The 12618-nt window shown below is 50.4% G+C and overlaps 1 protein-coding gene across 6 annotated transcripts in view; it reads left to right on the forward strand.

Annotated features, from left to right (window-relative positions):
- ATXN7L1 (ataxin 7 like 1) overlaps positions 1-12618 on the forward strand; it is a 239745-nt gene that overhangs the window by 175114 nt on the left and 52013 nt on the right. For 5 of the 6 annotated variants that reach the window (XM_067745960.1, XM_067745961.1, XM_067745964.1 and 2 more), the window contains one exon: positions 10763-10985. In XM_067745960.1, coding sequence (XP_067602061.1) covers positions 10763-10985 — 223 coding nt within the window. Of the gene's footprint in view, positions 1-519; positions 1779-10762; positions 10986-12618 lie in introns of those variants that run through there. The other variant, XM_067745963.1, reaches the window with a different exon arrangement.

Genomic DNA, 12618 nt, shown 5'->3' on the forward strand with positions numbered 1-12618 from the left:
ACAAATCTACTATCCCTTGCCAAGATCAGGGAATAAACTTTCTAAATATAAGGAATGAATGAAAACTCTCCACTTGAATTCATACTTAAAATGTCCCACAAAAGTAATTTTCAGTCTTTATAATGACGTCTCTACTCTCTCCAAAGCAGAGTGCTGGGTATTGCAGTGGACTCTGCCCATCAGGGCACACAGGCCCTGAGGGAAAAGGAAGCAGAAAGGCTTGAGGCCCCTGCAGGCTGCGTGGGCCCCTGGCCTCAGCCTGGTCCCCGGGGAAGCCTGCAGGGGCCATCGTGCAGTCGGGCTGCAGGAAGGCCCTGACCCTTCCCATACAGTGGCTGCTCAGATCCGTGTGTGTGTGTGCGCGCGCGCGCGCGCGCGCACCCGCGCCCAAGTTCATCTGCCAAATTCGGGATACGACCCTGGTCTTTCCGGGCTTTTCTTTCTGCCTTTCCCTAATCGCATCTGGGCGTGCTCTCTTAAAGGGGAAGCGGTGCGTTCTGACTGGCCAGGACCCTTAGCCAGGAGCCAGGAAACGGCTCCCACGAGTTGCGCTGCCCAGCGTGTCACTGGCTCAGCCCCCTTATCCAAACAGCGAGGCTGTCTCCCTGGGATGTGTAAGTGTGAGCACAGGGCACGCTTGCCACACAGGATGGCGTGGGGCTGGGCCCAGGTCACGGCAAGCAGAGCGTGCTGTCAGCCCACGATCCATTCAGCAAGTCCGAGGTGGAGCTTAGGCGGTGCCCTTGGGCTGTGGGCTGGCGCTGAGACAGGGCTGAGGCGGAGCGGGGAGAGTTGCTGCCTGGGAAAGAGGTCAGGAGTAGGAGGCTGGGTTGGGGACCCGTCTATTTTGGACAGGCCTTCTGGAGGCGCCAGCCTGGGGGCCTGGGGAGGAGTGGAGTGGAAAATTTTCTAGCACACCTCTCCTAGCCCCGGGAAGTGGCTGCACTGAACCTGACCAGCTCATCCCCTCCACTTCTCTGCACTTATGTGCAGCTCCAAACACACTTGATGCATTTATCTACTCGCTACTGATTTTTCTTGGTCATTTTTATATGCAAGCGGTGCTAAGCAATGTTTCGGGTCTCTTTCACTCAAACTTCAAAAATTGCTGGAAACTGGCAACCTGTGGTTTTTCCTTCTTTACTCTTCGCGGATGGTCCTCGGTCCGGTGTGTGCACACAGTGGTCCCTGAGTCCATGCTGGTGGCCGGCCAGCTGGCGGACTGGCAGCGCCCGAGCACGATTGGCAGCGCACCTGGCCTGGTTTCTAGCGGGGTTGGTTTCCTGTGTACCCGCGGGGAGACCGAGGGAGGGCTCACGCCCACTCGCGCACAGCCGGGGGCTAACTCGGTGTCCCCAGCAAGTAGCTGATGGTAGCGATATAGACCCTTGCTGTATTTTAGACTCCTTCCTACCCTTGGTTTTCGTTTGTATGGTGGTGAAGGTTGGTCTTCAATTTTGTAAAAAGCTGTGTTTTCCACGAAATAATTCAGACCTGCTCCTAAAAAAAAGGGAGCAGAGGGAAAAAGAAGGGGACTGGAGGGGGAAAAACAAGTGGTGTCTCCGTACATGTACACTGAGAGGACAGAACCACACCCTACTTCAAGACAGCTTCCTGTTTGCCACTGCCAACTGCCACTCCAAGGAGAACAGAAATGCTTCCGTTATTAGTGACTGCCGTCGGACCACAAAAGCCTCTTCTGGGTGACGCCGCGAGCTTCGCAGTGGGCTGGGACTGTGCACCTCTAGAGACTGTGGCCTGCACTCCTGAAACCGGAGGTCGGTACAGACAGGAATCAAGCAGCCCTGGCCTCTCCTTACTCAGCCGATGTTTCTTAAACAATTGTGCTCCTGTAGGATTCTTGTAAATGGATAGTTTTAACTCAGGGGCAGGGAGAAGGTAGGGAACTGCCCCCTTAGGAAAGCTACTGCTTGTATTTTTTTAGTCTACATGTGTATGTGTTAGGGGAACTTGTGTGAAGCGCCTACTGTGAGTTGGCACTGGGGCAGCCACCTTCCATGTGTTATCGATCCTCACATTCTCATTTCTTCAACAGTGAATGTAGTGAGTGCCTACCAAGGCCAGACCCTGGGCTGAATGCCAGGGACGAGAGAAGGCACAAGACATCTGCTCTCCGTGCGTCCAGCGACAGGACGCCTAGACCAGTAAACCAGTGATTACAGCATGGGACCTGTGCTAAGACGGGGGGCCTCAATGTACTATAGGGGCACCTGCCCACTCGTAACCCTATGATGGGGGCATTATTGTTCCCACTGTATAGGTAAGGAAACTGGAGCTCAGGGGGTTAAGTTATTTGCCCAAGTCACAGAGCTAATGAGTGACAGAGCTGGGATTTGAGCCCAGATCTTTCTGATTCCAAAGACAGCAGTGTTTGGTCCACATTTCCAGTGACTCCCGAAGCTTGTGTAGAGCAAGAGAATGACCTCGGGATCTTTTAAAAAATACAGATTTGGGAGCCCTGGCCCTGCTGTCCCAAGAAGAGGAGCCCTGGGCGGCACCAGGAGGTATCAGGTGGATAGTGGCCTGGGCTCCTTCCCGACATCATACCTCAGGATCCTCCGGCCCTTCCTTGAGGCGTGGACCACGCATGCCTGTGACAGGGCCCAGGGCTTTTCATGTGCTTAGCCCAAGGCACCTGGGTAAAGGCCACTGATGTGGCCTCAAGACAGTCTTGGGAAGATTCGGCCCAGCTGTTCAGGTATTTTAGACATTGGGAATCCCCGTTCTTGTATCTTCCCACCAAAGATACCCCAGCTTTGCCCAGCTTCCGGCTGCCTGCCACTCCTGTCCCTTCAGTGCCCCTGGAGCGGGGATGATGTCAGCTGTGCCATCTTAAGGTGGAATCCAACAGCTTATCGTAAAGCTGGAAGCCACCAGTTTTCATCTTAGCTTGGTGGTTCTGTTTTTACACTCATGTGACTTGCACAGTGGGTATGTTGGTGGTTGGGGCCGAGGTCACTCTTACGGAGAAGTTAATACCACGCAGGTGGGACTCCTTGTCAACCCCTCCACTACCGTATTGGCTCCAGACACACGGGAATAGCTGGGGCAGTAAAAGGCGAGGATGGCAGCTCTGTCCCATGGGGCAGCCAGGCTGTTCACTGGCCTCAGGTCCTCCAGGTGGCAGCCCACCTTCAGAGGGGACCCTGTTCTCTACTCTCAGGGTGACCAAGTGGTGGCCAGCCAGGACCTGGAGAGTGTGTCCTCTCCCTGAGGGAACCCTCGGGCCATGGCAGTGTCTGTCTTATCACCACCATTATATTTCGGTGCTTGGCACATGGTGTGTGCCAAAGAGATGCTTTAAAAGATGAGTGAATGAATGAATGAGGTGTGACTTAAACACATGCTTTTCTCTCCTTCCTCCTTTTGTATCCGCACCTGTCTTCTCCCCTTTGGCCTCTCTGGTTAAGGATGTGTCAGTGTTTCTGTTGTTGTTGTTGTTCGTTTTTCTTTTTTCTTGTATGGATTTAAAAAACAACTTTAACAAAAATAGAGGCATCCTATATCCTTCCCTTTTTTCCTTTTCTATCTGTGTTATATATTCATATATATATGTTAAATGTTTTACATTTTTATAAAGTAATGATTAGTGTTTGCATATACTGGTGATATTTTTAATTTTCTTGTGAATTTGGGTAGTATTGTCTCACATACACATTTCCTTAGATTGAGATAACCCTCATGCCTGTCATTTTCAGTTGTTTTATCATAGACCAGGTTGGTTATGGTATCTTTTACTATTGTAAGCAATGCTGCTGAGAATATCTTTGAACTTTTCTTGGGGGGGGATATTTCCTTGAGGTCTATTTTCCAGACTAAAATTACCAGGTTACCAGATCAAATGCTTTTTTTTTTTTTAAATAGATTTCTTTTATTTATTTACTTATTTATTTATTTTTTGGCTGTGTTGGGTCTTCGTTGCTGTGCGCAGGCTTTCTCTAGTTGTGGCGAGCGGGGGCTACTCTTCGTTGCGGTGCGAGGGCTTCCCACTGCGGTGGCTTCTCTTGTTGTGGAGCACAAGCTCTAGGCGCGCAGACTTCAGTAGCTGTGGCTCACAGGCTGTAGAGCGCAGGCTCAGTAGTTGTGGCACAGGGGCTTAGTTGCTCCGCGGCATGTGGGATCTTCCCGGACCAGGGCTCGAACCCGTGTCCCCTGCGTTGGCAGGCGGATTCTTAACCACTGCGCCACCAGGGAAGCCCTGTGAATGCTTTTTTTTTTTTTTTTTTTTTTTTTTTTGCGGTATGCGGGCCTCTCACTGCTGCGGCCTCTCCCGCTGCGGAGCACAGGCTCCGGACGCGCAGGCCCAGCGGCCACGGCTCACGGGCCCAGCTGCTCCGCGGCACGTGGGATCCTCCCGGACCGGGGCACGAACCCGTGCCCCCTGCATCGGCAGGCGGACCCCCATCCACTGAGCCACCAGGGAAGCCCTGTGAATGCTTTTTAACCGTTGTCATCAACACGAGGTTGCTCTCCAGAGAACTGTCATCCCTTGGAAGTACCCCCAGCAGTGTGTACATGTGTTTGTTTCCCCACTGGTCTATATTGCTGGGGGGGTTTTCTCCTTCAGCTAGGTTAAATGTCCAGTGAGGGCATCCTTGGGGGCTGATGGAAATACATCAGGGCCCTGGAAAGTCCCTGGGACTCCCCAAATCCTACCCAGCAGTGGTTGATGCCAGAAATGTATACCTTAGTATAAATAACCAATAGAAGAGCACAGGTGGGGTGGGGGAATGCCTCGGAGAGGGAGATGTAAAAAGCATCCCAAGTTATCTAACTTCAGAGCTGTATCCTGGGCCAGCTCTGAAAATGGGAGACGCTTTGTTAGAATCTTCAGACAAGTTGTATTGCTTACGTGTAGAGGAAAGACGGTATCCCAGAGGGTGGCATGGTGGAAAGGGCATTGGCTCTGGGGCCAGGCAGGCCTGGGCTCACCTTCTAACTGCCAGAGTCACCGTGACCTTGGCCTTGTTTCATAATCTTGCTAAGCTTTAATTTCCCCATCTGCAGCGAGGAGGCTAACAGTATCCACTTTGGGGGGTTGTTGGTAGGTGTAAAAGTAGCTTGCTCAGTGCCTGGCACATAGTAGGCACCCAAGGAATGCTGCTTCTCTTCCTAACTGAATGAATGGGCACAGAGTGACCAGATGGCCGAGAAACCAACCCAGAGCCTAGGGGGATTTGAGAGCTGAGCCGGCGTGAGCAGTGTAGGCACCTGCCCACAGTGGCTTTTGTCAAAGGGCCCCAGGTGGTGTGTGTTGCCCATCTGGGTAGCCGGTGAAGAGGGGTAAAGAAGAACTAGTATAAGTTAACTGGTGACAGGCACCCGTGCTTGAAGGAACACCTCCCCTGACAGCTTTTTTTTTTTTAATTAATTAATTAATTTATTTATGGCCACATTGGGTCTTCATTGCTGCACACGGGCTTTCTCTAGGTGCGCAGGCTTCAGTAGTTGTGGTTCGCAGGCTCTAGAGTGCAGGCTCAATAGTTACGGCACACGGGCTTCGTTGCTCCACGGCATGTGGGATCTTCCCGGACCAGGGCTTGAACCCGTGTCCCCTGCATTGGCAGGCAGATTCTTAACCACTGCACCACCAGGGAAGCCCCCTGACAGCTTTTAAAGAGGCACCGCAGCCCGAGGAGGGAGTGCGCTCCTGGGCAGCTCACAGGCACTCCTGGCACAGGAGCTGCTTGGCACGCCTCTGCCTGCCACTCGCTGCCTGCCTTAGTCACTTGACTTTCCTGTGTCTTCATTTCCTCCCCTGCTGAGGAAAGCTGATTCAATATCCCCCCTCTAACCACCATGGCACTATATTTAGTGCCCAGCTACAACTGTGGCAAATGAGACCACAGCTCAGATGCTACCCCTGCTGTCTCCACTTCCGAGCCTTAACAGACCCTGGACAGGTTTCCGAAATGCAACCTGCCTCAGTTTCCACAGCTGTAAAATGGGGGGATACCTGCCTCACCCCCTCACCAAGTGGTTGCAAGGTACAGCTAGCGTGGTTCCTGCATGATTCCCCGGGCCAAGGTGTGTGCTCTGTCCCTCACCCTCCGCCTCCAGTTTACTTTTGGAAGGTCCCTTGGAGTTCAGGGTTGTCCTTTATGGAAAGCATCCTGACCGCAGCTACTAAAGCAGATAGAATCATTGATAAAATAGAACCCGGCTAATGATTTGCCAAGCACCTGCTCTAAGAGGTGAGGGCTGAAAGAGACTCAGCACTGTCAAATGAGCAAGCCAGGAGCTGGCCTAAGCCCAAGTGAGTTTACACAAGCGTGTCGGGCCACAAGTGACTGTGGTGCGCACACTCTGTTGGGGGCAGGGGCGGGGCGGGGATTGATCCCTTAAACACCATATTGGAAAATTCCCAATGCGTTCTTTCTAAAACTGGTACAGGGAACCACACTGGGTGTTGGCGGCCGGCTCAGCCATTCGTGAGGCATCTGTGCTGAGGTTTTAAATGCAGGACACTGATGCTGTGAGTATAAAAATATCTCAGTGAATAAGCATGGGGGGAGGGGAGGGTTCCGAATTTTTACTGAGATGCAATGGCCTGAGAACCTGGTGGACTTTTCCCACTGGAGAGTAGTAAGGGGAGAGGATTGTGGAGACACCAGGGCTCCCCACATGGTGTCTGCAAGCCCCCTGCTCAGCTGGTCTCTGGGATTGCACCCTGGAGTCCCTCATGGATGGTTAGGCTGTACACAGTGAAGCAAGTGGTCTTAGAACAGCCAGTGGCTGAGGCCATGCTCTGGATTTCCTGTGATGGAAATGCAAAAAAGTAAAAGGATTTGGTTTTTCCTTTCTTTGGTCATTTCTTTGGGGTTGAGGTCTCAGGCTATGGCTGACTGGTACCTTAAAAGCTGCCACATTAGGTGTTTTTCCCCCTCTCCCTAGGGGAGTCAGGTGCCCTGCTGAAATGCCCGTACTCAATGGGGAGGGGAGGTGCCCAGCAGCCTTCCAGGCTCTCCCTATATGCTGCAGCATCGTCCAGGATTTCAAGGTGGTAGAGCTCAGAGTTAAAGCCACAGGCTCTGAAGACATCCACAAATCTAATGTTTCCTAGCTCCATGAACTTGGTCAACTTGTATCTCTAACCTCAGTTTCTTCATCCGTAGAACAGATATAATAATTGTACCTCTCTTAGGGTATTGTAAGAACTAAATACTAGGTAATTACTAAGGTAATTCAAGTATTTAGTAGAGTTCTTGGCGCATGGGAAAGTCTTAATAAGTTATTATTACTATTGGCCAAAGGACAGAAGGGGTGAGGCCAGAGGTTGCTGATCCAACGTCAATCACCTAGGTTGTTACTGATGTAGTGGACATTTAATTCTGCGTGAATGTCCTGACAGTGATTTTCTGTTTTCACTTCAGTAGGTGAGTGGTACTCACATTCAACATTAGCACAATAGATTGGTTTGGTCTTTCTGTCCCACGATCTGGAAAGAAATGTGTTGCAAAAGCTATAAACTATTGCAACCTTTTTCACTTTGGGAACTACACCTCAAAGAAATCATCTCAAATCACTTTTTAACTAAATCGTAAAAAAAGAAAGAAAGAAAGCCAGACAGTAAGTAGAGAATAGCTAAGTAATCTAAAGCATGATGTCAGTGATTAAATATTACCTAACCATTTAAAATGACCAATATATGGGAATTAGAAACATATAAGTGGAATAATATTAGTTGAAAAAGAATAGTCCAAAATATCAATTGATTACTGTTTTGTTAATGCATCCATGTACATGAACAGAGAATGAGAAGATTTGGAGGGAAAGGGTTTTTTTCTCTAAGATTGCTTCAGTCTATAGAATATTTTAATAGTGAGTCAAAAAATAAATGTTCTGGGCTTCCCTGGTGGCGCAGTGGTTGAGAGTCCGCCTGCCGATGCAGGGGACACGGGTTCGTGCCCCAGTCCGGGAGGATCCCGCATGCCGCGGAGAGGCTGGGCCCGTGAGCCATGGCCACTGAGCCTGCGCGTCCGGAGCCTGTGCTCCGCAACGGGAGGGGCCGGCGTACCTTAAAAAAAAAAAAAAAAAGAAGAAGGCTTATCCATTGAGTTAATTTTTCCTGTGAGTTTAGCAGCAGAACGCCTTGGCAGGGTCACTAATCGTAATTCTCTGGAGGTGATTTGGGAATCCCTGGTCTGGCCCATTCATTTTGTCCTTAATGTCACGCTTCTTTGTGATTTATCTTTGCTTACTGGTATTATTTTCCACTTTTAGTTTAGCAAAATAAAAAACTCTCTTCATTATGAAGGCTTATCTCTCCACCAGAATGGGGGGATACTTCTGCATATCCCTTCCCCCACCCCCTCTGCCACCTTGAGCACATGGGAGCAAATGAGTGAATGAAGTCTGCAGAGCAACCCAAAACAGTAGTGGTAAAAATCAAAGTCTTGTTTTAGTTTTGGAAACTAAAGCCAAAAAAAAAAAAAATTGCTGAGCGAGACATTTCTGAAGGGCAGAAAGAACTATGGATTTGAAGTGAGAAGCGTTGGTTCTGAACTCAACCCTGCCACCAACTAGCTTTGCCCTACGGGCTGGTAACCGATAACCTCTCTAAGTGATAACCTCATCCATCAGCAAGCAGATGGGATGAGCTGACTTTTAAGATCCAGTTCTAACCTTCAGTGATTCTAAGTCCTGTGCTTCCGAATTCCCTGGCTTCACATCTTGGTCACAGTACACCCCGTTTCCTGCCTTCCTGAGAAGCAGCTAAGCCCCTGCCCATAGCACAGAGGCCCCATTCCTCTCATAGCCACTGACCTTGACCTTGGCTAGTCACCTGGACTCTCTGGGTCTTCTTTAGCCAGTCAGTCCTGAGGAGGGTGGAGATGGCTGGCTGCTTCCTGCCTGTGTCAGAGGGGTTGTAAAGACCAGTACAACTTTACAAAGGATGAATTCCCCCAAGGAAGATCCAGCCTGAGTAAAATATTTCAAAACTTGTGCTATAATTATTGCTATGACATTCAGGAATCACAAGAGATGGGAAGTGAAGGATCAGGTGTAAGTATGCCTTGTATTTATGACAATGGAGTAGAAAGAGGCCTTCAAGGCCATCTAGAGACCTACTTCATTTACAGATAAAGGCATGGAAACAGAAAGTTTAAGTGGTGAACTCCAGGCCATAAGCCCAATAACATGGTGTGGCTGGAATTGGAGCCTGGATCTCCTGGCTCCTAGCCCAGGGTTCTCTCTACTACATCAAAACAGAGGCCCTGGAACCAGCTCTTGGTTTTCACATCCTTGAACAGGGTGGCTCTGGGAACTGAGCGTGTAGGCAAGGTCTCCTCTGATTCGGTGAAGAAAGATTCCCTGGTAAAGTTATTCAGTGCAGGCAACCTGTGAACACTGGTCAGGCAAAAACACCCAGCCATCAGATGATCCTCAAAAATCCACTTTCCCCCGCTCCCCAATTCCCACCTCATCACAGGATCAGAGTCAGTCGGCTTGGAGACAAACTGGCAGCCCATTGGTACCAGGAAGCGCAGAGGAAGCCCAAAGGCTTGTCCCTCATAGCCATAGGCAGTCTGCCTTTCTTTCCAGGGTGCCTGGCCTAGCAGCCAGAAGTGCCTCACTAATGAGAAAAGTGAGACTCGGCTCGGAGTTGGAGGGGGAGTGGGGTCTGCTCTCTCTGCCCCCATCTTCTTTGTTATCACATTCAACCCAGATCTCCAGCTTTGTGATCTCTAGTCCTTCCCATCAGGAGATCTGTTATAATTTCATTTATTTATTCAACACATAGTAATTAGGCACTAACTCTATGTGGGGCTTTGTAGTAGGTACGAGGGAACCAGAGCGGACTTAGGATTTCAGAGCATTTGTCTTTTGGGGGTTCAGGATTCCTTCCTGTAATTGTATGCAGAGTTTGGGGGCATTTTTCTTGGGAAGGGTCCTTACCGTTGATCAAATCTGTTCCCCTGTAACAGTTAGGAACCACCGTAGTGGGTGTACACCAGAGCTTTACCTCGTGCACCTACTCTCCTGGTCAGCATTCTTATCCTGCCCATCAAGTCGAGACCACAGGAGCCGAACGAGGGTGAACAAGTGGGGCATGTCTCCCAGGGCGCTGATATTCTCTTAGAGCCCCAGGAAGGGGCTGCCCACGTCCAGGCCCCAGACCTGTGGATTCCGCCTTCAGCGTTGATGTCCTCCTGCCTGTCCTGACCTGGCACCTGTGGCCCGGGACCTCATTGAACCCTGGAGAGGCCACAGGGGTGTGTGGACAGATGCTAGGCCACCTTCTGGATCTAGAAGACCCTTTCATTCAGCCCTGCTGAATGTCACAAGTCCTTGTGACTTAAGTGTTCCTGCTAGGGGTCAGGTTTGAGAAATTGCAATTTGTTATCTAAAAAGTCCTACCCTCCCCACTGCCCCGAGGGACCATGTGGCCTCTGAGTGGCTGTCTGGGGATGGCTTGGGCTGTGTGGTTCTCTCACTACGTTCCCATGACACCGGGCATCCCCTTTACTAGTCCTGTGGCAGTGGTTTTGCAGGAGGACCGTAATGCCTCCCGCGAGAACGTTAGGGTGAGTTCAGCTTGCCACTTGACACAGAAATTCAGAAGGTAATCACTGCTAGCTGGTGGAATATGATGTCAAGCAAACCATAGTCAGAACTGAGGCTTCGGGGACCGACACTGCAAGGTCAGCACTCTCCTCTGCCTGTTATGTACACGCGTATGCATGTGACTCACTTGCTACAGATGATGTGCTGAGTTCTGTTCTTTCTCCCCCTGTAGAGAGAAGACACGGTTCAATGTGTAGACCTTCTCCCTCTCCGGCGTCTCCACCCTCCAATGCCCGGACATCACTAGTACAGGTGAAAACGAAAGCCTGTCTCAGCGGCCATACCTCTGCCAGCAGCTCCTCAAAGCCATTCAAAACGCCCAAAGACAATCTCCTAAGCTCCAACAGCAAGCAGCACACAATCTTTTCAGCGAAGGGATCAAGGGACAAAGCATGGTGAGTGTTGGGCGCCGGCAGCCGCCTGTCCTCGCTGCTTGTCCCTGTCACCGTAGGAAACAGTGTTTACCCAGCGGCTTTGTCCAGGAATTTGGTGAAGTGGGGAGGGAAGGGACAGAAAACCAGAATGATGGGATGAGAAACCTAAGTACCAGGAGAAACAGGGCACCTTAAAGGACTATCTGCCCGACAGGGGACTTCTTTCCGCTCCTGAGAGCTGAGGCAAGTTGTGTCTAAGAAGAGGGTAACAGGGAAATATTGCTCAGTTATACGGTCACCTCTCAGTTTTCCACCCCAGTGAACAGAAGTGTTGGTATAAATCATCAAAAGCACAGCCAGTCTGCCCCGCAGGGAGTGAGGCCCTGGTCCTTCCGCAGGGCCCTGGAAGGCAGGCCCCCCACAGAGCTTCCCATCACAAGCAGCCTGGTCTGCACTCTGTGAAGGAGCTGCCAGCAGAGGCAGGTACTTGGGAGCTGACGACGGAAGGAGGAAAGGAAATCCAAAGGGAATGTCGCTGCCTGTGACATGATGGGGTGGGAGAGGGCTGGTTGCAGGTGACTATGAAAAATCAGAGGCTTTTAATTCTTTTTTTTTTTTTTTTTTTAGTTTATTTTTGACTGCGTTGGGTCTTTGTTGCACTGCGTGGGCTTCTCATTGCAGTGGCTTCTCTTGTTGCGGAGCACGGGCGCTAGGCACGCAGGCTCAGTAGTTGTGGCTCCCAAGCTCTAGAGCGCAGGCTCAGTAGTTGTGGCGCACGGGCTTAGTTTCTTCGCGGCATGTGGGATCTTCCCGGAATGGGGCTCGAACCCGTGTCCCCTGCATTGGCAGGCGGATTTTTAATCACTGTGCCATCAGGGAAGCCCTAATTCACTTTTTTATCTCCGTCTTTACCGAGAAGTCAAAAAAGGTTACCTGTGGGATGGACAGATAGGAAACCAAAGTGAAAATGAGGACAGGAAGCAGAAGATGAGTATCTTCAAATGCCAAGGACCCAACTTGGAACCCTTAGGGACCGGCTTAGTACAGCGCCTCTAGCCTTATCTTGCTGGCCTCGTGGAGGCAGACAAGGGATAAGTGTGGGCTCTGTTCGTTTGTATATCTAAAGAGAAAACATCTTCTGTTAATTCATGCTACAGAAGATGTCTTCTTACACTCCTTACGTTTCTTACACTTTCTTACGTTTAATTACACTTACGTTCATAGCTGGGAAAGCTGTGGACTAAAATCATCCATCGATTGGTTTGTCACTGCACAATTTTGATGACTTTGTAAAGAGCTAATTATGCCAGATCAACTAAGGGGCCTCTTGTGACAGAGAGGAGAGGTTTAGACGTGGCTGTCAAGGAGGGGAGGCACCTGTCACGCAGCCAGGGCTCACGGACGAGCTTTGTTCTCTTGAGTGTTAGGATCTCTGTGCTATAAGAGGACACAGCTGGTTAGGGAAGACCTGGCCTGAGAGTGACAGTTGGTGGCCTCTGGGCCTGCCTGCTGGTAGCGTGAGTGTCCTTCTTATGGTGACCTCGGAGAGCCCCTGAAAGGTTGTTTGCCGAGGCAGCATCTGGTGTCCTGATGTAAATGCCTCCTGTATCACTGCCTATATACAAATCTCAGGTGGGTGACCTTGGGCAAATGG

Source organism: Pseudorca crassidens, chromosome 8 (genome assembly GCF_039906515.1).
Source record: "Pseudorca crassidens isolate mPseCra1 chromosome 8, mPseCra1.hap1, whole genome shotgun sequence".
Taxonomy (NCBI): domain Eukaryota; kingdom Metazoa; phylum Chordata; class Mammalia; order Artiodactyla; family Delphinidae; genus Pseudorca; species Pseudorca crassidens.